Source organism: Pteronotus mesoamericanus, unplaced genomic scaffold (genome assembly GCF_021234165.1).
Source record: "Pteronotus mesoamericanus isolate MK-2021 breed Mesoamerican mustached bat unplaced genomic scaffold, CSHL_Meso_final contig_169, whole genome shotgun sequence".
Lineage (NCBI taxonomy): Eukaryota > Metazoa > Chordata > Mammalia > Chiroptera > Mormoopidae > Pteronotus > Pteronotus mesoamericanus.
In genome coordinates this window covers 17,454,455-17,480,438 of record NW_026555068.1, presented here as the reverse complement: position 1 = coordinate 17,480,438, position 25,984 = coordinate 17,454,455, and the positions used below count along the sequence as shown (strand labels likewise).

General features: G+C 44.0%; 1 protein-coding gene across 1 annotated transcript in view; it reads right to left on the bottom strand.

Moving 5' to 3' along the window:
- ZDHHC2 (zinc finger DHHC-type palmitoyltransferase 2) overlaps positions 1-25,674 on the bottom strand; it is a 51,735-nt gene extending 26,061 nt beyond the window's left edge. The window contains exons 1-3 of the mRNA XM_054566103.1: positions 25,548-25,674; positions 3,317-3,343; positions 1,975-2,069 (exon numbers count right to left, since the gene is read on the bottom strand). Coding sequence (XP_054422078.1) covers positions 1,975-2,069; positions 3,317-3,343; positions 25,548-25,674 — 249 coding nt within the window. The remainder of the gene's footprint in view (positions 1-1,974; positions 2,070-3,316; positions 3,344-25,547) is intronic.
- Between the last annotated feature and the right edge of the window lie 310 nt (positions 25,675-25,984).

Below are 25,984 nucleotides of genomic sequence, written 5' to 3'. Positions count from 1 at the left end.
ACGCAGGCAAGACTGAAAACAGCGGCACCATACAAGAAGAGACTGCAAAATCTCAGACAAAAGAGATGACTGAGACCCTAAACTGGCTAACTGGGTTGGCTAGAGCATTGTCCTGATGCACCAAAGTTGTGGGTTTGATCCCTGGTCAGGGCACATAGAAGAGTCAACCAATGAAGGCATGGATGGGTGGAACAACAAGTTGATATTTCTCTTTCTCTTTCTCTCTCCCCCCCCCCTCAATTCAATAAATTAAAAAGAAATTTTTTCAAAAGTAAAAAAATAAACAATTAAAAATGACTTAAGTCAATGATTAGGAAGGAGGAAGTTGGAACTAAAAAGGAAATATTATGGAGTGAAAACTGCAGAATTTGGAGGCTGGCAGAGGGGGGAAGAAGCGGGGAGACTCCACCCGGCATGGCGGCCAAGGGTCTGGCTTGAATGGCGAGGTGGATGTCAGCGGCATTAACTGGTGTAAGAAACGGGTGAGTCACAGTTTGGGGAAACGGAGGGTGGTGAACTCAGTTTCTGACGTGTTACATTTGAGGTGTCAGTGGGGTGATCAAGAAGCTCCGGCAGGGAGATATAAGTCTGAAATTGATGGGAGAGGTCAGAAGTAGAAATACATTTGGAAATTTTCAACACAAGAGGCCATAATCATCAGCACAGTGCGTGATGGCACCGGCGACAGGAGCCAGCCATTTCCTTCAAACCCACAAGGAAGGCCAATGAGTGGCGACAGAAAAGAGGTCAATATGACAGCGGGGGGGGGGGGCGCGGGGAGAGAGGTATGAAAAGAAAAATAAATGGACAGTAGGGAGAAAAAGGTTGCATTTAACACCTCCTTGGCCAAGCATACCGTTACTTCTATGCAAGTGCTGTGGTTCTGTTTTCCATGTCCTGCTCCAGGCCATACAGCACATTTATTGGCCTTTATGACCACAGCAACATCTCAAACAGGTCACTTCAGGAAACAATTTCCAGTGATACCCAGACTTTTGTTTTAAGGCTAGCCTAATAATACTACACAACTGTTACCGGAACAAAGCTTTTTTCTATTCAACAAACATGTACTGACCTAAGGGACAAGGATATGAAAATGAGAAAGACACAGTCCTTTGCTGCAAGATTTAACCAGGATTAAAGACCCAAGAACAAATAGCCGCAATGATCTTTCCAAAATGCATATCTGATCATATCACTTTACTTAAAAGCTTCTGTGGCTGAGACAGCCAGCTGATCCTTAATATCCACTCTTTCCTGCTTCTAGCGTGGTTCATATGGCCATCAAGAATGATTACACTCCCAGCCTTCTGTGCAAATAGGTTATGGCCATATAACTAAGCTCTAAATATAAGTGGAAATGGCAATAGCAACTTCTAAAAAGTGTCCTTAAAGAGAAAGATATTTACTTTTACTCTTTCCTACTTTCTCTGTCCTGTTGGCTGGAATGTAGACATGATGGCTAGAACAATAGCAGCCATCTCAGGCCAAAAGGTTCACCTTGGGAATGGAGGCTACACTTACAGAGCACAAAAATAGAAGAAGCCTGGTCTTCTGGCCTAGCTAGAGACTTTGAATGCAGAGATTAGTACAATAATTACTATGCTATACTATAGTGTGTTGTTGTTGTTTGGTGACTAATAGACAACTAACATACCATTAATATGACAATTATAATAGAAGCATGTCTACCTTCAGCTCTATCTATCTATTCATCCATCCATCCATCTTGATGTCTAACTCTAAAGTAGCAATACAACACACAGCAGATTTAAAATTGGAAATATAATACTCATCCAGCGCAAAAATATTTACCAAGTGAAAACTCAAGTATTTACTAATCGACATTAATATTAAAAATTATTACACTCAATAAGTTTACAACATTAATAAAAAAAGACATAAAATTCATTCTCTAGACTTTAGTATTATTGATTTCTAACTTAGGATGACTTTACTAATATTTCAACTTACTTCTTTTGAAGGGTTCATTGGTAACGTAAAGATGGTTTTCCAATACGACCAGACAAACATTGCAAAAAGTAGATGATAAGCAACCAGGCACACAACTGAAGTGAGGGAAACACAATTGTCACTGTAATATGCAAACTGGTATTCACAAACGATCTGCTCTTTCTAAGATGCCAACATTACCAATTATAATAAATGCATTCTATTTTGAAATTTTTAAGTTAATTTTTATTATTGCAAATAAGTTCATTTATATCAGACTGGACTAGGTACAACTCAATGAATGAATGATTATACCTAAAGCCAAGATATGTTTAAAAATCCCTAATAATACATAATTAGATCTATGACTCTGATTAGAGCCCTCCCACCTGTGGGCAGGCCCATCTACTGGCAAAACGGCTCACGGGAACCTTTCCTAAGCTGTGAAAGTGGACAGGTGTGCCTGCACCCCTAACTAACAAGCACAACATTAACCAAATGTCAAAATGTCCAGGCTTTAAGTAAGAACTCTGCTTCATGGGCAGAGAACAGCAGAAGCAGTTCCTATCTGAGATGCTGCTTGCTTACTTGTTTAGCTCTCGTCAGATCTGGTGGTCGTCACTGTTTCAATGACAACGAGTTTAAACAGAGAACCATCTGGATGAAGACAGATTGCTTCCAGTGGAAGTTCAAGTGTCTGATTTATCACATGAGACAACTGTTTAGAAAAACGTTCTGATACTTTTTTCAGGTAATATATATCAACACATTCTGTGTGGTGTTTTATTCTTGAAGTACTGTGTGAATATAAAATATTAATTTGTATACTGTGATGATGATTAATTCTGGGATATACGTTAATATATAATAATTCTGTAAGATACAGTTGAATAAAATGCAGTAATTTAAAATACAGCATATTTGCTATCTTAAAACATTAGCAGCAACTTTAACTTTTTAAAAGGATGATATTCATATTTATAGAACAATTAAAGGATTAAAGTATCCATGAAGGTACTCAAATCAGCGTGAGATATCTAGAGCCGGTGATATTTTCTGAGTTCTGTAGGTGACACAGGCACAGGTGGTACTCTGAGCTGAAACAGGAAATTACTGGTATTCCTGTATCTTGAAGCCACGAGAGCCTTTGGCACAATCACAGCCATTTCAGGGCAGAGGACTTTGCCAAGTGCCGTACAGGACTCGGTCTGGGAACTAAAAGAAGCAGAATTTCTCTGCTTGTCTGCACTTTCTTAAAGAATAGTTTAGTTAACCCAACCAGATCTAAGTGCATTCTATTTGGGGTTTTTTCCAAACTATTTTTAAGATTTTATATCTAAAACAATAATATAATATATTTTACCTTGTTCTCCAATGTTTTCCATGGACACTATAGAAATAGAGAAAAAAAAGAGACAGGAAGTAGGTTAGAGGATGCATGTGGCAAACACAGGGCCTAACACAGACATAGGGCTCCACAGGTTAATAATTGGAACCTCCCTTCAACCCAACATTCTTCAAATATTTGTCCAGCTTTACTCAGAGGAGTGGCGAGCACCGCGGGAGAGGGGCAGGGAGGGGAGACACACTCCGCCGGCCGTGCCTCTACGGGCCTTTCAGCAAAACCTGCCAAGCCGGCCCCTTGGGTCTCACTCCTACAGTAATGGCTGGTTTCTCGCTCTCCCTTCCAGCTAAGAATTGAGATAAAAGTGCTGTTCTCCAGCCATTCCAACTCCAGAGACATTTACTGTTGTTTACAAGATGGCAATCACCTAGTTAGCGCTCTGAAAAGAAAAAATGTTGTGTCCATGCCACACACTCGTTTTCCAATTTCTATAGGCACAAATCCTTGCGCCCAGTGACGAATGGCTCCCTACATATAACAAGGGGCCCGGGCAATGTACCCGAGAAACGGCCACCCCCCAGAGCTGCTGTGAACACCCCAAGGTGGCAGGCAGATTAGCACAGGGGCCACGAGCGAAACCACACGGGGACAAGAAACTGGATTTAGTAGCACAGGCGGTTTTCTTAGCATCTGTGCTGTCTACTCGCTGTATTTCTCATTTGGTCTTGTTCCATTTGTGCTAAAGTCTTTTGGAAGTTCTGGTCTATATCCATTGTGACAAAAGAAGTTTGACGTTCCTTATTTATGTATTGTTCTTATTGGGCTTTTGAAAGGGGGAACAGTGTTCCCGGCCTTAGTCCGGGAACATATAATTCCATGGCCTTAAGAAGCACTGGAATCAGAGCGTAATGCCGTGAGAGATTTTTAAGATCACCCGATCCAACCGACCTCCTTTCCAAGAGAGCTACTGAATATTAGTTTAGGCATTTCTAGAGCCAGCAGGAGCCCACAGTTTTGGAGAGCAGCCCACTCCAATATTAGATTGCTCTAAGAATGATCACAAGACTATTGTGAGCTGAAATTAGCTGTGTGTGGCTTCTACCTATGGTTTCCATGTGTCCAGCCTGTAGAGATAAACAGAAAATCTAAATGACAGACCTTCACATAATAAAAGTTGTGAACTCTTAAACATGTTCTCTTTAGCTGAAATACTACGTGACTTCCAGATTTCTTACCAACCTTGATGTGGCTCCTTCACTCTCAATTTCCTTTAATATTTCTGATCCCCAGAATGGGACTGGCAAACGCAGATGATCTTTGACATGGAAAGGGCCTGTTCTGCACATTTGCTTGTAAGTCAGAGGGCGGAGGTCAGAGTTCACTTTCACAGGGGATCCCAGAAGTGGCAGAGCTGGGCCAGTGGGAGGGCCCTAGGCAAGCGTGTCTGTTACAGCTGACCCTCCCCTCCCTTTACGCAGTCCTCTCTAGGCAATGACTTCCAGGTCTTCAAACGTGCACTGAATTGACTACAGCTCTTCTTTGGATCAAAATTTCCAGTCCTTCCGTGGAGCTAATCTAAAGAACTGGAAAAACAATTTCACTCCATCTGCACACTTATGTACCAATGATTCTTAAAAACCATTCCAGAGGCGCTGGGGTTTTAAAGAAAATGTACTTACTAACTCATGATTCGAGCTGTCAAAATTGAAAAAAGTAACACAAAAGAAAAAGTACAGTTAGCATGATCTGTTCATCTTTTGACCTGGACCACTACTACACTGGCCAGCATGCATGCCAAGACATCGTTTTCAAAGCTGTTTCTCCCCTCCACAGCTTGTTTTTCTTGAAATGTTCTTCAAAATCCACAGGTCCTCTATTTTGTTCCATTAAACAAGTTATACGCACAGACATGGATGCATGTTTATAGTAAATAATTCCAATAACAATTACAGAGTAAAATGTGAAATTCAAAGAGGCTGCATCAATTACACTCCCAGAGAGATACTGAGCCTAAGTTCTTATAAGCATAAAATAAATCTTTAACTTTTGTCAATATCTTAAGTTAAAATAAAAATCACTGCTTTAGTATTGATTTCCCTGATTACTGGTGAAGGTTAGCATTATTTTTAAAATATAACGAGTGCCCTGGCTGGTGTGGCTCAGTGGACTGAGTGCTGGCCTGCAAACCGAAAGGTCGCCAGTTTGATTCCTAGTCTAGGGCACATGCCTGGGTTGCAGGCCAGGTCCCTAGTAGGGAGCGTGCGAGAAGCAACCACACATTGATATTTCTCTCCTTTTCTTTCTCCCTCCCTTCCCCTCTCTCTAAAAATAAATAAAACCTTTTAAAAGTAAATAAAACCTTTAAAATAAATAAATAACATACAATGATTGATTCTTCCTATCTCTTCTGAGTGAATTATCACTTTCCGATTAGTTTGTGTCTCTTACTGAGAACCTTTTATATATTCTGGATGGTAATCCCATTTCTGTTATATATGTTGCAAGTAAGGTTTATATAACTATTTTCAAATGATTTACTATATACTAGCAAAATCTTATGGCTTATCATTGATTAAGTAACAGTGTCAAATGTTTCAAACTGACCTATTTCACTAACAGATACATGGTTTCTACTTTTGTGATACTGAGGACATCAACGGTCTCAAACAGTAGCATTCAAGGATTCGCCTTGTAATTTTTAGCAGAACTGTCAACTTCAACATTTCCTTTCTTATTGTAAAAATACATCAAATACAATGTTATTTTCAAATGCAAATGTTTTGTTCTTAAATGACTGTTTAAAAAAAAGGCTGTAATTTACTCTTGGGGATAAGAGTCCAGCATTATTATCTGAAATAGTTCCTATTCATACATCTGATGATCATCTGAATACATACAATCCTAACACTGTGGGTCACTATTTTAATTTTCATTTCAAAAAAACTTTTTGTCTAATTTTATCTTGGATTAGCCTAACTTCTTTCTGGTCCATGGCCTGCAATTATAACATTGTAAAATTTAAAGATTCCTAACTTTCCAGTGTATTTTCAGAACTCAAAACAGTGCCCTGAGTAGTTACAGTGCAGCGAGGAAACAAGGACTTCGACTGGTTAAGATCCTAAGGAACTGCAGCATTTTCTTGGCACTGAGAGTGTAATAAAAAGAGAGAAAGTGGGAATGGCAAACTATTACCAGAGTTACCATGGAGGGTGCTCCTGTTTGCCAAGAGCAAATGAAGTCCTCGAAGGGTTACATTTGGAATCTGGAGCCATCATAGATATAGCAAGTCTGGCCATTTGGCTGCCAGTTGTTTTCTGGCTCCACTTTCTGCCTAACCTCCTCCTCCCTCATTAATCATTTCTCTAAAAAACAGAGTAGGACACCAGAGGAAAGGCTGAGTTGGCATAGAATGATTAAGAGTTATATTTTTATTGTTGTGTTGATCTTTAAGAAATCCTTGCATAAAAATAAAACAGGTAAAACCAAAGCTGAAGAGTGAGATTAGTAATAACTTCTAATTATTACTAATTATTAATAACCACTAAACTTCAAAAGGATGACAAGCTGTTTCCTGATGCAGCTTGGCTTGAACAAAACATCCTTTAAAATGTACTTTCTCCCATCTCTTTTGCATGCAATATCAAGCAACCATTTAAACCAGGGATTAGTAAATTACAAACCTTGGTCCAAATACAGCCAGCCATCTGTTTCTGTAAATAAAATTGTACTGGCACGCTGACACACCCATTTATTTATGTGGCTATTTTTGCACTACAATGGCAGGGTTAGGCAGGCCCAGGGGACAGCTAACACTGAGGTCCTGGGTCTGCAGGCAGCCTAGAAGCAGAATTTTCTTCAGGGGACCTCAGTCTTTTCTCGGAAGGCCTTCGACGGATTAGATGAGGGCCACCCTCATTCTGGAAGGTAACCTGTTTAACTCAAAAATCTATTGACTTAAATGTTAATTACACCAAAAAATAACTTCCTGTTACAACTAATAGTTGGCTGGTGTTTAATGAAATAACTGGCCACCACAGCCTGGCCAAGTGGACACAAATATTTAATCACCATACCCTAAATCTATAACTGTTTTATTTTAGAAATCGGAGAAGATATGTATTTATATATTTTTGTATCAGTTCTCAAGACACATTTAATATTTATTATCAATTAATGAATTGGAATTCTATCTAGAAAATCAACAACAGTATGTCTTACATATCTGTTAGAGGGAAAACAATAATAAAATCCATTGGCATACTCTCCAAACCTGACTACAAATAATCCTACCCAAATTAAGTTTATTTATACATCCACTGATTGCTAAAGATGCTAGATAAAAATATTAGAGCTGATTTAATGTAGACTCATTAAAATTCATTCCTGATTGAAAGCAGAGATCATCTAAAAAATTATTCTAGTCCCATATTTTGACCAAATAATTTTTTAAAATTTAGCTTTGGTGATTATGCAGTGAATTTATTGCACAAAAATGCATCCATTGATAAGTAGCAGCCCAACTACTTATCTGTTGGTTACTTAAATCTAGTTCAATTTTTAGTCATCAGTACATTCAAAATCCAAAACTTCAGATACTAAAATATGTCTTCATAGTAGATTAAAATATGTACTTTCCCCCTTAAATTAGCAAAGAACAGTTACATAATCATCGCCAGAACAATTTGGTACTTTCACAGCAAATGTATATGGCTGTGTTCTTTTTATCTCTTTTCTTAATTGGAATTTTCTTTTTCTTACTTTCAATTCAAACTCTCTCTTTTAGAGAATAATGCACCTATATTGCATATATGCGGCAACTCCTCTATATAAACCGAAAATTACTATGCTATTTCCAAAGTCAGCCTGACACAGATAAATCTTACCTCCACATATGCATTCTGAAAACAAAGAAAGAGTACCAAAAAACAAAAATGTGGTTCTAATCAGTGAATCTTAAGGATAACTTTGTAGCCGAATTCTATTTTTTTCTGATTATCTTTAACTCATTTATTGAAAAACATCCACTGACTATACTACACTGTTACACTGTTGAAGATGTAATGACCATTAGGCTATGTCCCTGTGCTTGAAGAGCTTCAATTGTATGAGACATCATTTTAGTTAGAAGTTAAAAGTAACTTTAAAAAACACAGTTCTTGCCCTGGCTGGTGTGGCTCAGTGGATTGAGAGCTGATCTGTGAACCGAGGGGTCGCGGGTTCAATTCCCACTCAGAGCACAGGCTGGGTCCCCAGTAGGGGGCGCTTGAGAGGAAACCACACATTGATGTTTCTTTCCCGCTCTTCCCCCTCTCTAAAACATAAAATAAATAAAATCTTTTAAAAAAACATAGTTCTTAAAACATTTTCAATTGTGGGATTAAGAAGGACAAATTGGTGGTTACAAAGCAGTCGTGCGATGTAGAGTCCAGCATAGGGAATACGGTCAATAATCCAGCGCAGGGCACAAGGAGGTTTACAGTTGTGAGTACACAAAACACAGAGTTGATATTCTTATGTTATTAGTATTTATTGTATTATTTTCCATCCAAACAACTGGAAACCTCCGCTTGTCCCACCCATACCGCAATGACACTGTGCGATGCCAGGTGGGTACTGGGAATAGTGCGGGAAACAGCTTGTAAAGCATGTGATTGTTCAGCCACTATGCTGGACACCTGACTAATGCAAAACACTACTGAATGCCAACTGGAACTGAAAAATAGAAAATAAACATTTCTAATGAATCACAGTGGCAGCTCAGGTTCAGAAGATGAAGAAAATAATAGTTACCGTACAAGGAGGCTCGACCTCCTCCTTTCCCGACGAAATCTCGCCTCTGACCTCACGCCTCTGGCTGCTACTTTCTCAGCCGACTCCTGGCCCTTCCTCCCAAGCACACCACCGCTGTCACCGGTGTCGCGCCCCTGTGCCCGCGTGACCCCGCACTCTCAGTCCTCAGCTTACTCTGACACCACGAGGGAGCTCTTTTTGAAACACCCTGTCACAGAGCCAGTGACTTCTCAGGCAGAACCGGCAGTGGGGACCCCGGGAAGCACGCTCCTTTGTCCTTCCGGCGACTTCCCAAGAAGCTCTGGTTCATTTCTAACGTGTTAAGATAGAAATTTGGGCAGCAAGAGCGTGTGCTGGGAATCAGTCCCACGGATACTGGGGACATTGCTGCCAGACCATGTTAATGATTGACTTATGAAAAATATATTATTCGAATTGCTATTTCCAGTTCAATTCTAACCGTATCCTTTTCTTCCTAACAACTACTTCTGACTTTATTTCCTTCACAACAGATCTACTTACATTTTTAAGCCTTTATCACACTGTGTTTTCCTTTGTAATCCCTACTTGCCACTATCATTTTATTGACACTTGCAGCCCTGCCTTCCTGGCTAATGGTACCTCACACAGGCCTCCTCCTGCGCGTGATGCTTCAGCAGCTGCGGGCTCTCTTGCTTCTTAGGCAACCTCACAGGGCCCTGCTTGGGTCCTCTGCTCTTGCATTCAACCGGGTGGCAGGAGACAAGGACTCCGGTCCAACCTTCCCGCATGTGTGACCTTGATCATGATATTCAGCTGATCTGTGCTTCAATTTTATTTTTAAACAAAATTTGCACTTTATCTTAAAGGTTCCTCTGGCTCTCAAATAATCTTCAGTCCCATGGTGATGTATTCCAAAAAAAGAAAAAAACTGACATAAAAACCTAGGGCAAAAGTCATCCTACCAATACATTTATCGGTGGGTTTGTAGACACTTTGTCAAGGACAGATAAGTTGCCTCAGAGGAGAAATGAAGAGTGAGGATGAAGGCTTTGTGGGAGAAAAAGGGGCCATATACTAAACCTGACAAACTCGGGGGAGACCTGTGTGGCGGGCTTACAAACTCAGAGACCTAAAGCAACCACCTAGGCTGTTCTGAAATTAAAAACTTGCTCACTAGATGCGAGTCAGGCAGGTAGTCATGTCCTAGGCCGTAATCTTCCTGACACAGGTCAGTCTTCACCCTGACCGAGCCTGTCTGTGGTCTTTCTGCACGTGGACAACCCACCTTTGGGATGACAGGCAATCTGCCTGTTTCCAGACCCCTCTGGGCACACCCGTGCGGCAGCGCACAAGGCCGCAGAATCCCTCGGTGTCACCACGTTCCCCAAACACCATCTCTATGTGCTGCTAATGTTAATCATTCCCTATCCAGTACCCACCAACATACAAGTAGGTGTATCCGTTTTACTTTTTACCCAGTCTCCTAGATTCCCCTGTTTCGTTTCCTCCTGCCTCCCTAATTTATCACTAATGGATTTCATGTAACCCTCTTATGTCTTCCCCTTTGATTCTGATGTATAAAATACATGGTAAAACTGCCAGAGCATTTTCTCAATTCAATAAGATTTCGCTTCCTGGCTATTGTCATCAGTATGGCTCAAATAAACTCATAAAAATTTTCTACAGGTTTGGGCGTTTCTTACGTGGACAGCTTCATAGCGCAGAGCCTGGACTGCAAACACACGGTTTCCAACTGGGGGGCCCCTCAGTTACCACAAAAGCCACATCTCACGATCCTAACGGTCCTAACCATGAACACCGTGCCAGGCCATCTACATTCCTCACTGGATCCCCACGCGGTTTCTGAAAAACTCATTTTGCAATAAGAAACCACGATCTCTTTTAACATGTAATTTGATGTCATCTGACTAAAAACCCTTCCATGGCTTGGTACTGAATAGACAAGAAAGTGCCATCTCCTTACTTAAGCCTCGGTGGCTGAACGCAGCCTGGGCCCTACTTAGCTCTCCAAGATCAAACCTCATCACTCAGCCTCTTGCTCACTAAGCTGCTAAGAAGCTGACCTTGTGCTAGACCTTAGTGCATTTACGCCGTCTGCAGAAAGAAGTGCACCGTGCATTTCCAGCTTTCAGCGGTGCTACAGTTTTCTGGAGAGTGAAATGTCAAGTTGATGGGAATAAATTGCTGGAAGACCTTTTGAGTGTGAGTAAGCAGAAAAGTGCAGAGGAATTACAATGTGGGCAAATAAATATGACGAGAAAACAATGAACCAGTGAATTTTTTAAAGTGCATTTTCTATTCCTGTTCCTCCCTGAGCTCCTTTTTGCTCCACGCCTGCCCCCGCCCCCCCACGCACCCCGCCGTGATTGGCCAGGCTCCGATAGGGCCTGATGGGCATCAGAATCTAAAGATGAAAACGGGAGAGGCTGTGTAACCCGGGGAGAAGCAGTGTTTCCCAGGTGGTTTGATGCATTCCCTCCACCTTCACCGCAGAATTTGTATTTAGCCAACGATACTGACCTGAACTACGTGCCGGAAATGACCAAACAACCGTGGCAAATGGTCGAGGAACTAGCACAGGCCTTTTCCTGAAGAATGACACAATGGACTCCAAAGACAAAAATGAACCGCAGGAAGTCCGATGATAGAAACAGAGATACAGGAAGTTCCTTACTACAGGTTATGGTCCAAAAGGTTACGCAAGCCATTCGTTACGGGATGGTTAGGCTTCGGTATTAGCTAGCCATGGAAAGCTTCCCTAACGCCAGCACACCCAAAACAATATGACAAAATTATAAATGAGCAATGTAACAAAAATTCGCTACTCTGGGTCTAGGCCGCAACCGCCCGGCTCCTTTCCTTCCCGCCTCAGTGGCCGAGGGGCTGCCCTCATTCTCCCTGCTACCGGGGCCCGGGGTCCGGGGAGCAGGCACTCCGCCCCCAGTCTTCAGCAAGGACCCCTGATTGTCATTTTCAAAGTTGGGAAGGCTGACTCACAGAGGTGAAATAACTTTTCTAATAAACGCCACTCAAGCCGCATCAAAGGAAGCCAGGATTTACAACCAAGTCGGCCTGACTCCAAAACTCTTTCAAAGCCTCCACTTGGCCTCCCAGGAACTGGCATACCAGGCATCCCCAGACTGTGGACCCCTCTGGCTTCTTCGCCCTGGGCAGCTGTGCTTCTTGGGTGGCTCCCCCGTCCTGGCCTGCATTCAATGCCCACACCCCGACCTGCGCCTTCTGCTCGGGAGGCGCCAGAGGGCCCCTTTGTGCTCCTGCTCCTCCACCAACCAACCTACACAGAACCAGCAGACAGGCCATTTTACCAACTTCGGACACAAATACTTCAACCATTGGTCATATGTCAGGGCAGACCTTAACACTGGGCCATCCTGAGCTCCCAATTCAAGAGTTGGGGTGAAGAACAGAGCTATGGCTTCCTAGGACAGAGTGAGACAGCGATGGAGGGAGGGAGTTCAGGAGGCGGGCAAGGGTTGCCTGACCTCGCCCCCTCACCAGGAGGAAAGGAGGGACGTTCTTGAGGTCGGGACTGCCTGGGCGCACTGGTAAGGCATGTCCGTCCTCCGCTTGCGTAAGTGGACAACGAAGAGAGACGGAACATCCCTGCGTCCTGGAATGGTCATTTGTAATTCTTACCATTGTCACATCTTCTAAGTTAAGAGGCTTTTTTCCTCTCTCTCTCAACAACCCTTTAAGCAAGCTGACCATTCATTGCCCTAAATACCCAAGGAGCTCTCTCCTACAGTGCAAAATGTAACTCACCCAACCGAAGGCTGGGAACACACTCACTGAATGTCGGTACTTAATCAACAGAGACATGTAAGCTCTTTCAATTTATCAGTTTTGAAAGGGAAGGGGAGGCTTTGTCTCATGACTGTGGCTCTGAAGACTCACTGCCACTTTCCCCTTGGCAAAGAGAAAGAGAAAGAGAATCCCTGAATCCCTGACTGTACTAAACAGCGCAGTTAAATAAGGAAACCTAATCGCAGGGCGGGTCCTTGCTCTTAGTGTCCTCATTTCAAAGCAGACTCAGTGGGGTCCTATAATCCCTCTGTCTCAAATGAAAACAGAAGAGACTCCCGGTGCCAGCAAGCTGCGCATCTGTCAGTGCAGGTGAGGGGACCTGTCCTGTTAGAGCTGGGCGGGTCCTCCCTCTTCCACACCTGGCTAAGGCTCAATTCAAGTTCCTACAATGCCTGGGTCTTTTCATCTCTGACCCCCTTCATTTCCACTTTTAGGCGCCCTTGGGCTGAGAGGCAACGACTGACCGCACTGAGCCACACAAGCCTGCGGTGGACACCGCTCCCTCCGTGAGGTTTTACCTGGCTCCTGCGTCGCAGCTTTCTCCCACCAGGGACAGGGCAGGTGGGGGTTTTGGATTCTCAACACGTTCCCTTTGTTGGTCAGGACCAAACTTTTAGAACTGGAAGGTGATGACCTTGCCCAATGTAACTAAGCATCTTTCTTATGTAAGAACATATCTGTTCATTGGTAGCAAGCAAAATCCCACTTACATTTGGGTTAGTTCAGCATTTAAAAATATTTAAGATCAGATGGAAACAATTTTTGTACTGTATTTTTTAATCATCCTTAGATCAACCTCTTATTATCTGATATACTCAGAATTACCACAGAGGACAATATTGAGAGTACTTTTACTCATTACAGAACATTAGCTGTCTGATCTATTACATAGAGAAACTAATGCTTCCTGTTTTCTTCTCCAAGGAAACAGACAACCTTCTAAAACTACCTCCCAGCGTTAGCAGCGACATGCTGAGGACTATACGACCGGAGTGCCTCTAACAGAACACACACAGTGCACTAAAAAAAAAAATTAAACCGATATTTCTAGGTTCATGTAAATTATTTGACACTTATGTAGTACTCCAGAAATGGTATAAAGCTGTGCTTCCAATTTTTGTGTTTATGATGCTCATCAAAATAAAAGTTACAGGGGCACACTTGAAGGGACGAAGTAAAAGATTTAAAACGACACTGGCACCAGCAATAGCTACTGCAGTAGAGCACTGGGTCACGGTATCTATTAACACATGCAAGGCAATGCAGCTATTCATGGCTCACCCTTCGGTACCGGGTCACTGGGAAGCACTACATCCTCTTATAACTTCACTGCCATATATTCATGGGATAAACTTCTCATGTGCACAGTGTTTGATCTCAGCTTGCATCACAGTGTGCCTTTTCCGTCTACCTTGCAGCAACTCAGCCCCGTGCCCTGCACTGCGTTTACCTACAGCACCCGCACAGGCCAGCTGGCAGGGACTGTGTGCATGTTCAGTTGCAGCTAAAGCAAATCTGACTTCATACACTGGCAGCCCACAGAGGAAAGACGTGCACCAACCCTGATGTAAGACACAGCATGTTATAACAGCGCAACACTATACAAACACCACCTAATGACATGCCAGATGTGTTCATTAATGCAAGTGGGCAGTATAAAAAATGTGCACAGAGTTGAATAAGATAGTCCTCGATAAGCATTTGGACTGAAGCTCTTCCTCTCTGTTCAACGTGTGAGCTGCTTCTCACGTTTCCTATCTGGCTCTCTCCCAATTCAATGATCTTTGCTTTCTTTTCCTGAAACCATTTCACTTATCCTAGATCTGCAAGCAATACAAATACCTTGTGGATCATTCATGTCCCTGTGTGGTGGATAAGAATCGAGTTCATGGTTAAGACCACAGGTGACCGGTGCATCCACAGACACAGGGGCTGTGCAGCGCCCATTCGCCCAGCAGCTCACGTTCACCCAGCGTGTGTACTATGTACGCTTGCTAACACGTTGCAATGTTTCTACCAGTCAGCATCAGTGCTCCGGTTACTCAGCAACTGTTGTTGAATGTTTAGACTATGTACCTTAGGCCATAGCTCTTATTTTTTTTTATTGATTATTTTATAAGTATATTAGGGCACATATTTTACATATTCTAAATTATTCTTTTAACTTTCAAAGGGCTTCTATAATTAATTTTGTCCCCTAACTCCTTATTATACAGGATGGCGTTTCAACATTCAGAAAGAAAAAAAGGACGTTTGATTTTTATATCTGTGCATTAGTTTGCTAAGGTTGCTATAACAAGGTACTTTGGGCTAGGTGGCTTAAACAGCAGTAAGGTTTTGGCTATTTCCTCACAGTTCTGGAGGCCAGAAATCCAAGATCAAGACGTTGGCAGGTGTGGTTTTTTGAGGCCTCTCTTCCTGGCTGGTATTGACGATAGAGGACCACCTTCTCCCCGCGTCTTCGCTTTGTCCTCACTCTCTCTGTGTCTGTATCAAGTTTCCTCAAATCATAGGAGATTAGGGCTCATCCTAAAGAGCTAATTTTAATTTAATTACCTTTGTAAAGGCTCTATTTTAGAGATTTGCAACTGCTGTGCCATGGCACAGGGCGTGCAACAAGCCTTTAGAACATGCGGTACCTGACTATTTAATCAGGGGCACTGCCCTCTCTGCCCTTAGATTGTCAAGTTTTAAGAAATGACAACAACCCACAAAACAACAGCCACCCACTGTGAATAAATCAAAATTATACCTATTTTTTGTCCAGTCAGCAAAAAATATATTTTTTGTTATGCCGCAGTTTTTAGTAATTAGTTTATGTGCTTCATGGGATGAAAAACGTTTAGATTCGCTGCTCTAGCCCAAATACAGTCATATTCTGAGGTGCTGAGGTTAGGGCTTCAACATACAGATTGGGGGTCACAATTCAGCCCATGATAATCTGAAACTATCAAAGAATTACAATCTTGTTCATGAACTCCTGAGCGATCAAATAACATAAAGCTAAAACAGATAAAAGATCATGTCCTTTGAGGCTTGAATGTCTACCGCGCTCACAAAAGGCCCCATGAAGCAAGTCCAGCTGGCGCCGGAGCCCTCCCGGGCTGGCCAGGCTCTTGTGGAATTTTCTATAGGTTTTCTTTGATAATAAGAAAAGGAAGCCTGCCTCATAGTACATCCACTCCTTTGGTAGAGTAAAAGGATCCAGCGTTAACTCCTTAAACCCATTTATATGCTGAAGGCTCTGCAACTGATTCCTCCAGTTCAGACTCTTCCCCCAAATGCCACTCAACATGCATCTGCTTCCCCAGCGCTGTGCTTCAGGGCCCGCGCACCGGCCCCTGCCCTCGGCGGTTCTCATCCCCCCGCCCCACCCCGCGTCCGGGCCCAAACCCTGGCATCAGCGGGACTCCTCTGCCTCGTCCACGACGCCCGCGTCTGTCTGGAAACGCGGCTGTCTCCGCTCTACGAACACGCCCAGAATCTCGGCCGCTCTCTCACCATTTCCACTCCCCAGCCCCGGGCAGGGCCACACCGCCGTGTCTGACCCGGCCAGATGACGCTGCCCAGGTGACACAGCGGCCGGAATGGCCTTTGTAAGCATAAGTCATATAGCGCGTCCTGTGCTACTCAACACCTGCCGATGGACCTTCCTGCCACGGCCAGTACAAGTACCTGTTCCGATGGACCTTCCTGCCACGCCCAGTACAAGTACCTGTTCCGATGGACCTTCATGCCACGCCCAGTACAAGTACCTGTTCCGCAGTCCCTGACCTCGTCACCCACTGCCCTCCCCCCTGCTCACTCCGCTGCAGCCAAGGGCCTCTCGGCACCCTCCTCCCGTGCGCCGGCAGCCCCCGCCTCGGCCTACACGCTCACCATTCCTTCCCAGGACCAGCGTGGTTACATCCCCGGGCATCTTCGGGCCTTGCTTCAGTTCCATGACCTCCGCTCCCCCCACCGCCATGGTTTCAATTTAACCCTTCCCCCGGCCTTCCTGCCCGGCTGTGGCTTTCCGTCCTGACTCTGAAGACCCTCGGACGAATCACTTAGGCCACTTAGGTATGTTTCGGCTTTGTTCTCCCGGCCCTGAACTGGACTGTGAACTCCAAGAGTCGTTAATAAGTGTTTTTGCATGGACGAATAAATTAAAAGAGTATTCAGTAAATTACAGATGGTAGAAATGCATTCAGTTCTCGGACGTTGTCATTATTTGTAAAATGCAAGTTTGGGGGGCCTGTAGTGCCAACAGACACACGGCTCTTAGCTCTATGTACCTTGGTTTTTAGGACGTCGTGCTCCAGGAATAAGCTGCTTTTCATTTAAAATATTCTATAACTAAACCTTTGATCAAGTCAAACTGGTCCTTGCCTTCCTCCTGTCCCATTCACTGACGCCCCTGAAGAAGCCCTTGATAATCACTAGTCATAGTTAAGGAGATAAATCACTTATTGACTTTCTTCCTAGAACACATTGCATGTAGTTGTCCACCTAGTAATCAACTTGATCACAAATCAGCCTCTGCGATTTCAATCTGACTTTCAGTTTGAGGTTCGTAATGGAAATCTTTTACTCTCACATAAATGGTGTCAGGCCCCTCTAGTTTGGCTCAACATCCAACATGGGCTCATCGGGAGCAGGTGCTTTCCCTCTGAAGTCCTCCCACTGTGAGTTCTCTGCGCATGACAGACACCACATTTGAAGCCACGCCGTCTCTCACATCCCTGCAAATCTGGTGAAAGGACATATTTCAGCTTCACAGACCTCTTTAAAATGACTATTGGGCTCCCCAGAGAATCAGGGACACAAGTTCGTCTAAGACACCTCATTCTAAACAATATCTTTTAAATATGGTGAAAACCCCCCTTTTTTTTTTACCTAATGCAATAAACACAGAAACAGAAATTTAATTTTATCTATACATAAGAAACTAGATCAGCATGACAAAGCATTCTGGTTTGTCAAATTTCATGGAATTATAGTCAAATAAATTTATAGTTCTTGGAAATGTATGAACTGCTTTTTATAGGGAGCCTATTTATTATAAGATGATCACTAAAATAAACTACCTTGAAACTACTGAACTCTTTGGATATTTGATTTCAAAGGACTGAGAGAAGGTTTCTTGATTGATGCTCAATGTTTGTTTTGGTGATGCACTGCTCTGGACAGCTACAAAGCTAGTGAACTAATACAATGAGATCAAATGAATTTACATAGAGCAGGAATGCTCAATTTACACTCCAGGGGAAGAGAAATTTCAGGATATTATGGAGAAATACAGGCAAGGAAATAAAACTCAGCCATCTTTATAAAAGCACTTGTCCTTCATTTACATTTTTAAAATGTAATCAAAACATATCTAAAGTGATCTGAGAGAAGATAGTAAGTGCAGCATATTTTTTGCCTGGGTGCCTCCTAAATAAAAGTGGATTTTGTAACATTTCAGGCACTAATATTTATGATAAAATTTAAAAGGCATATAGGTTGCAAGTTTGGTCCCCAGTTGGGGCGCATTCGAGAGGCAACCAATGGCTGTTTCTCACATCAATGTTTCTCTCCTTCCCTTTCTCCCTCTCTTCTCCTCTGTCTAAAAATAAATAAACCTTTTTTTTTAAAGGCATAGTCAGATGAAAAGTTGGGAAAAATGCTACATGAATATCTCAAAATGTGACATCATTTTTAAATGAGAAATTTCAGGCAATCATAGCTGGTTACTTCCTTGCTACCATATGCTTCTTAAGAAAACAGGTCATGTACCTCCTCCCCCTGCGCCGACTCCACCCCCTCCCTGCCTGGCAAGTGCCATCCTTCCACCCTCAGCATTTGACTGAGATAACAATTAAGACCTTGTAATAAAATTACCCTGAAAGGAATTAGCAAAAACATTGTGACAATTTTCTAATGGACTATTAAGAAATATTTTTGTTATTATACTTTTGTTATTAATTCTCTGTGATACACCTAAATGCTAATATAAAATCATTGGATCCCACACAATATAAAAACTGTCTTTCTAAAAAATCTTTGGAAAGCTGGTTTCACACCAGAGAGCATTAAGCATCGATGCTGTGTTCTCATCTATCATTTTGCAAGCTACACAAGATAGTAGTTGTACAGTCATCACAAATAGTGCTGGTGTCTCGGGGGACCCATGAACTCACCACTTCCTAGAGAAATGAAGGCTGAGCGATGTGCTATAACCCTCAAAGTACAGGGAATCATCAGTATAAATTATAAAATGACAAGTCATGGTTTCATTTTTCTGAGAAGAAAACCCACAAATTTTCTATCAATAAAAACAAATGAAACAAACAAGCAAAAAATATGAATGAGGGTCTTCTCATGGAGACCTCAGCCATCCTAATCTCTGAAACACATTTGTTTTTCTCTTTCTTCTTCCTGGCACTTCTTTCTACCATGGACACCAAAGAGATCAAACGCCTGCTCCTGCTGAACCCCGGGGCCTGGACGCAGCGTGACCTCGGGGCAGGCAGCCAGTGGCTGAGGCAGCTGGAGCCCCCTCCACAAAGCCGCAGGGAGCAGGGGCGGCCTCAGGACTCTGGGCAGGTGACCAGGGCCGGTCCTCCCTGCAGTGTCAGCCCCGCTCCATCCCTCTTCTCTTGGCCTCTGCCCACTGTCTATGCTGGCTCTCCAGCTTCCCTCGGATTCACTGAGTTGGTGGCTGAGGAAATTCTCTGCACCCTGCTCTGTGTCACCCACCAAGTCAGGGCCCCAAGCGGGGAGCAGAGTAAAAGTCACCCAAGCGTCACGTAAGAAATGAGGGAGCTGAAACAGCCACCTTGTTGGCAGGAGGGGCGAAAACTGCTGGCCACAACCTTACTCTGAGATATTTATATGTGGTAAGATGTATAATACAATTAGAAATTCAATACTTCGGAAGTGCTCGCCATCAGCTCCTTTTTCCAGCTTTATTGATTTTTTTTTTTTATGTTGGTCCAGCAACCAATTCACAGGCTCCTGGGCATGGGGTGTTTTGTTTTCTATTTTTCTTTCCTGCCATTCTGATATGGGAATGGCATCCTGAAAGGTAACAACCCCGTTCCTCCTGCCCAAGGCACACAGAAAGTTTCAGGTTTTGGTGGTGGTGGTGGTGATTTGTTTGGTTGGTTAGTTTTTGTCTTTTTTCTCCCCAGAGGCAATTTTTTCCCTAGCTATTAGTCAAAGATCTCTGTTCAGTTCTCTAAAATATCTGCGGACAAAGGTGTCTGGCACAAGGATTCAGTAAGTGCTTTTGAGTGAATCCTACGCCAACCCTTCTGAAGCAAACCTTTCTCCAACCTTGGGGAAGCGTGCCTTCCCTCAAGACAGTTAATTATCTTGATTTAAGAAAGCATACCTTCCGCTTCTGTTTTATTGGCAGAAACACTTGAGCAAGTATTGCATTTGATAGCATGGATGACAATCTCAGGAAGCATTTGAAAGGAAACTTCTTTACAACAAACCTTAGTTGCAATTGACTTTTGACTGCTGGATCCTCTTCTCTTACCTATTAACATTATGCAATTGCATGTTTTCATATTAAAAATGGATTTAATAATACTTAAAAATCAAAGGGATTAATTCATTCAATATTTACCAAGCACCTCTACATGCTCAGCACTGTGTTAATTGTTTTACAGGGGTTATCTCTAATAGGATTTAACAACAAACAATAATATGGCATTATCCAATTTTTTTTTAAATAATAATTTTCTGACACACTAAATGGAACCAAGATAGCATTAAGCAGTCTTCTTTTCTCCTGCTTTCCCAAGGACCATTTATATTAAAATCAAATGGCTGCATGGATCAAGAATGTGCAGCATATCATATTTATACATTTGAATTTTAGATTTGAAGCCATGCTCACAGAAATTTAAATTTTTTAAATATTTGACAATATCAGGAAAAGTCACAGAAGTAATATACTTTGCATCATTATAGTCAACAAGAAAAAAATTCTTAGTGTTTTGGACATTAAATGTTTTGTATACATCAGTTTTCTATGCATGTGCCCTCATCTCATTTAAGACTATTTTAATAATTACAGATAGTAATTTGTATTCCTAAAACCATCTGTCCCATTTTTTTTAAAAAGCTTTAACGTCCTGCGTAACTTTTTAAATGCTAGTTTACCAACACCAAGAACACACTGCTTTCTCTGTGTGGCTCAACTATATTTCACAATAAAAGGCAAGTTAGGCCCTGGCTGGTGTGGCTCAGTGGACTGAGCACCAGCCTGCAAACCAAAGGATTGCCGGTTCGGTTCCCAGTCAGGGCACATGCCTCGGTTGCGGGCCAGGACCCCAGTTGGGGGCGAACGAGAGGCAACCACACATTGATGTTTCTTTCCCTCTCTTTCCCCTCTCTCTAAAAATTAATAGATAAAATCTTTTTAAAAAAGGCAGCTTAGAACCCCATTCAATCTCCATCTTCGGGTTTGCAATGGCCTTGAATTAAAGGCAGATCATAGCTAACGATATCCAAGTATGAGGTTTTACATATTTTATCCTAAGGATCTTTGTTTGTTTTTTAAAAAGAAAAACATGATTGTATATCTCTTAAATGACCCCCTATGTGTAGACTAATTCTTTTGATTCTTGAGCATCTTCAGTAATCACTGTGGAATACAGGATGCTGCAATGATCTGAGAGAGATTTCTTAATAAAGACTGCAAAACTGTGAGTAAACCCCCAATACTCCAGTGGGCTAACTTCTGACATACTCCAAAGTCAGTAGTCTATTGCCCAAGGGCCAAGTCCGATTCTGCTAACTATTTTTATGGGTAAAGTTTGACTGGAACACAGCCACAGCTATTTGACCAAGTATTGTCTAAGGCTGCTTTTCTGCTACAACAGCAGAGTTGAGGAGTCATGTGCTGCTTAATGAAGGGGATACCTTCTGAGAAATGCAATGTTAGGCAACTGTCATTGTGCAAATGTCACAGAGCACACCTGCCCAAGCCTAGATGTTACAGCCTAGTTACACCCTGGGGGCACATGGTATAGAGCCCACTCCCCCATGGGCTACAAGTCTGAAGAGCACGTTACTGTGCAAAACAACACGAGATGAAATCAAACACAGGAGAAAAGGAGGTATGGTTAAGTAAGCGGCTGTGTGTGTGTATGTGTGTGGAGGTTTCTTGTGCTATTGAAACTTTTCTGTCAATTTGAAAGTATGACAAAATAAAAAGATTTAAAGAAAGAGTTAAAACAAGTTTCAATATGAGCAGCAGAAAGGAAAAACTTCAGTTACCTTCTCCCACAAGCAGAGTTAATGCATTGTCTGCCATAATGGATTTGTAACACATATAAACCATGCCTGGTAAATCCATGGTCCCAAGCGTGCCTGAGGCTGCAGGCTGCCTTCGCTCCCTGTAATTCTGCAGCCTAAGTACCAGCTTACAAATTCTGCCCTTTGAATTTAGACTACTTTATGGAAAACAAGCTAACTGATCATTAAAGGAATCAAAAGACTTTAAGACAAAAGAAGCTGGGGTTGAGAGAGCAGTAGGAGGGAGGGGGGAGCAAGAAGGGGAGGAAACTGAATAAAGGAGCCCAGTTCATCAGCACACCAGACGAACGTGTTCTGAACGATCGCAAGTATCAGCAGTCCTATTTTAGCTTTTCCCTTGTAGAAAAGGACACTGACCCTGAACACTTGACCTTCATACAACATATGTACCTCCTCTCTAGTTTTTACATACCCATATTCCAAGAAGAGATATGAGTTTATTTTTATAAAATACAAACACTAAGCACACATTATGCTAACTGACAAGGTGCCTAGCGGGCCACACACATCCAATTGTTAAATATAGAAACTAACTGTAATGAGAATCATTATCTCCAGTTTCCAAGGATACCAGGATAAGCACTACTCCTAAACTGCAGTTCACTCAGCAAAGGGCACAGGGTAATATATCGTCAGGGTCATCCTCAGCTGAGAGCAGACGCAGGAGGAGGACCACGGTAAATCACCCCGATTATTCTATTCGGTTTGTTACCTAGTCCAGTTCCCAGCCCCCGGACCCCACTCTCTGGTCCCAAACCTGGCCGATGTTTTATAAGTGAAATGTGGAAGATCTGATTATAAATAACAACTTCCAAGAGGAAAAGAATCCACAAGGGCAGGGCGGTCTGAGACATGACTACTGCTGGGGGCGGGGGGCGGGGTGTGGGGAAGGTTGGCACTCGCATTTGCTTTGTTTGTGAAGAGGAGAGGAGGCTGGATTTGTGTGTCTGCCACGCCAGTCGCCATCTTCCCTGGTGCCTGTGAAGACCTGTACCGTTAATTTCAACGTCCCATCCAACCACAGCCTTACCTCTCCTAAACTGCCCCAGTCTCCAGAATCAAGTCCTTTTCAACTTAACTCTGTTTTCTAGATTCTGCAATCTGGACCTTCCATACAGTTAACCTACTGTGTCTTTCCACAGAAATAAAAGCATAAAAACTTTCTGACAACCTCAGAGATGCTGCCTCTCCATCGTTTATCGATTTGTTCAAGGCCATTTCAGGGTTGCCTTCAATGTGATGGGCTCTGTACCAGGCTTGGGAGGCAGTAAGGAGAAGCCATACAAGACTTCACTTTTGATCACCAGGGAAGGTTTTTCAATAACAGGCCATGTCACTTCGGCAGTTTACAAAGAGGCATTCTCCCGCTCAGCCAAATTGTCACTTACTGAAATAGTCAGGTAGATTTCATGGATACTGTAGATTTATCTTAAACACACAGAAAACACACAGGGTGGGGCAAAAGTAGGTTCACAGTCGTTCGTGTGGAAGCAGACCTAACAGATCGTGAAAATAATAACACAAGAAAAAAATCTGTGTTTCACATACTCACAACTGTAAACCTACTTTCGTCCACCCCATATATAAAAAATATCATCCAGATATAACAGCAATTTTCCACTTAGTCCCGCCCCCATCACCTGTCTAACTGTTACAGTAAGACCTCCCACACAGCATCTCAGCCAGGGGCAGGGGCGACTGTAAGGAGAGAAAAGCCTCCCTCACTTCACGGGCTCCCTCCAGAGCGATGTGACACACTGTATCAGGCTAAGCTTCTCAGCTTAATGTGATAACGGAGGAGAATAAGCTGCCTGTTTTGCTAAGAACGTCTTCTGGTGCTTCCCTCTTTTGCACAGTTCCATTAATTGAAACTGTGCACCGCTTTTATGAGGCGAAGGAATGAAATACCACAAAGGTTTCTAATTATTATGTAACATCTACAGTGTATCTCAATAAGGCAAACTATTTTAACATTAACAGTGAATACAAAATCCAACATGGCTCTGAAAACTTTCTTCCTGGACATTTAGATGGCTGCACTATATTTAGACGCACGGTCTGCATGATTTCCGTACAACCCAACTCTTTTATTTTTAATTAAAAAAGGCTCACTTTTCTTTTGCACTGAAATATTTCTAAATTCAATAAACAAAAGAATAATGTCGACTTTTAAAACTACATGAAAGTGGAAGTCCCAGTTCTCTTCGAAGTTATGTCACTCACTATTTTCTGTGTATTATTCTGACAGCTACTATTTCTCCCAAGGGGCAACGCCGTGGGGGCGAGGTGGCTTTAGACACTTTCTATGCCTGAATCTTGAAACTTTGAACATGCTTATGCTGAGAGGGTTCGGCTGGACAGGCCACCCTCTAAACTCCCTCCCTCGCCCACCTAAGGCGGATGGGTCCCCCACAAGACAAAACCCAGGCGTTGTCTTCGTTGCGGTCACAAGTCAGGGGCAGGCGATAACAGACACCGGCTTTCACCAAACCTCTGCCTGCTTACACGAAGGGACATCACTGTGTTCCCTAACTGTGCATAATCCGCTTTATTTATTTATTTACTTACTTACTTATTTATTTTTTGAAGCCTTCAGCATTGCAAGTCCCTTACCCAACCATTCGGGGGCCCCAAACTTGGACTTGAGCCACTTGGCTTTCTGGATGAAAAAAACCTCGGGGGTCCACCTTTTTCCTTCTGCTGCTAATTTTTTTTAACATCTAAATTGTGCAGGTCTTCGAATACTTTCTAGTAGCCTGCCCCCTCCTCCTACCTCCTTGCAACTAGAAAGTGTCCAACTGGCAACCCTCGAATCATAAAGGCGGCAAAAACGCCCCTGAGTGCTGTCGCCAATTTTTAAAAAGTAGATTAAGGACAACCAGAAAGGCGCAGCCGTGACAGCGAGGCCCAGCCGCGTCGCCCGCGCGGCTGCGGGGCGGCTCGGGTCCGGGCCCAGAGCGGAGCCCTCAGCCTCCGGCGCAGCCTCCCGGCCTCGGCGGCGGAGGCCGTGACGGCCGAGAACTCAGGTCCCCGGGCGCCGTCCGGCTGCGGTGGGGGGTGTGGCCGCGGTGACAGTGGGCACCGGGAGGCGAAGGGGGTGTCCGGCTGCAGGTCTGTCGGAGTGGAGGTGACACCTTAACCCGAGACTTGCGAGGGGAAGGTGGGTCCCCCGGGCGAAGGAAGCAGCGGAAGGCGGCGCGTCGGCGGCGCCCGGGGGTCTCCGGGGCGGGGCGTGGAGGCGCGGCTGCGGGCGCCCGGGGTCCCGCGTCCCGGGACCGTCGCGTGCGCCGCGCGGGGGGCGAGGCCGCGCGGGGCGGCCGCGGGGCGCACTCACCGATGCACAGCTGGATGGCGTAGGCGTAGTAGGACCAGCCGAGCAGGAGGCTGATGAACACCACCGGGATCCAGTACAGCACCCGCCGGCACCGCCGCCTGACGCTGCCCGGGCCCGAGGGCGCCATCTTCCAGCAGCATCCACCTGCCCAGCGCCGCGGCCGCCGCCCGCGGGCCTGGCTCCGGGGCGGGCTGGCCGCGCCCGGCGTCCCCGGCGGGACGGGCCCGGCGGCGGCGGCGGCGGCGGCCGGCTGCGCTGCGGCCACTGCGGCCGCCGTGACGCTAACTCCCCATCCCGCAGCCCCGAGCCGGCGCCGCGGACTCCCGGGTCCTGGGCCCGGCGGAGCGCTGGCTGCGAGAGGAGGGCGAGCGGGAGGACGCGGAGGCTGCGGGAGCCCGCGCCCCGCCCCTCTCGCCCGCCCGCCCGCCGCCTCCCCC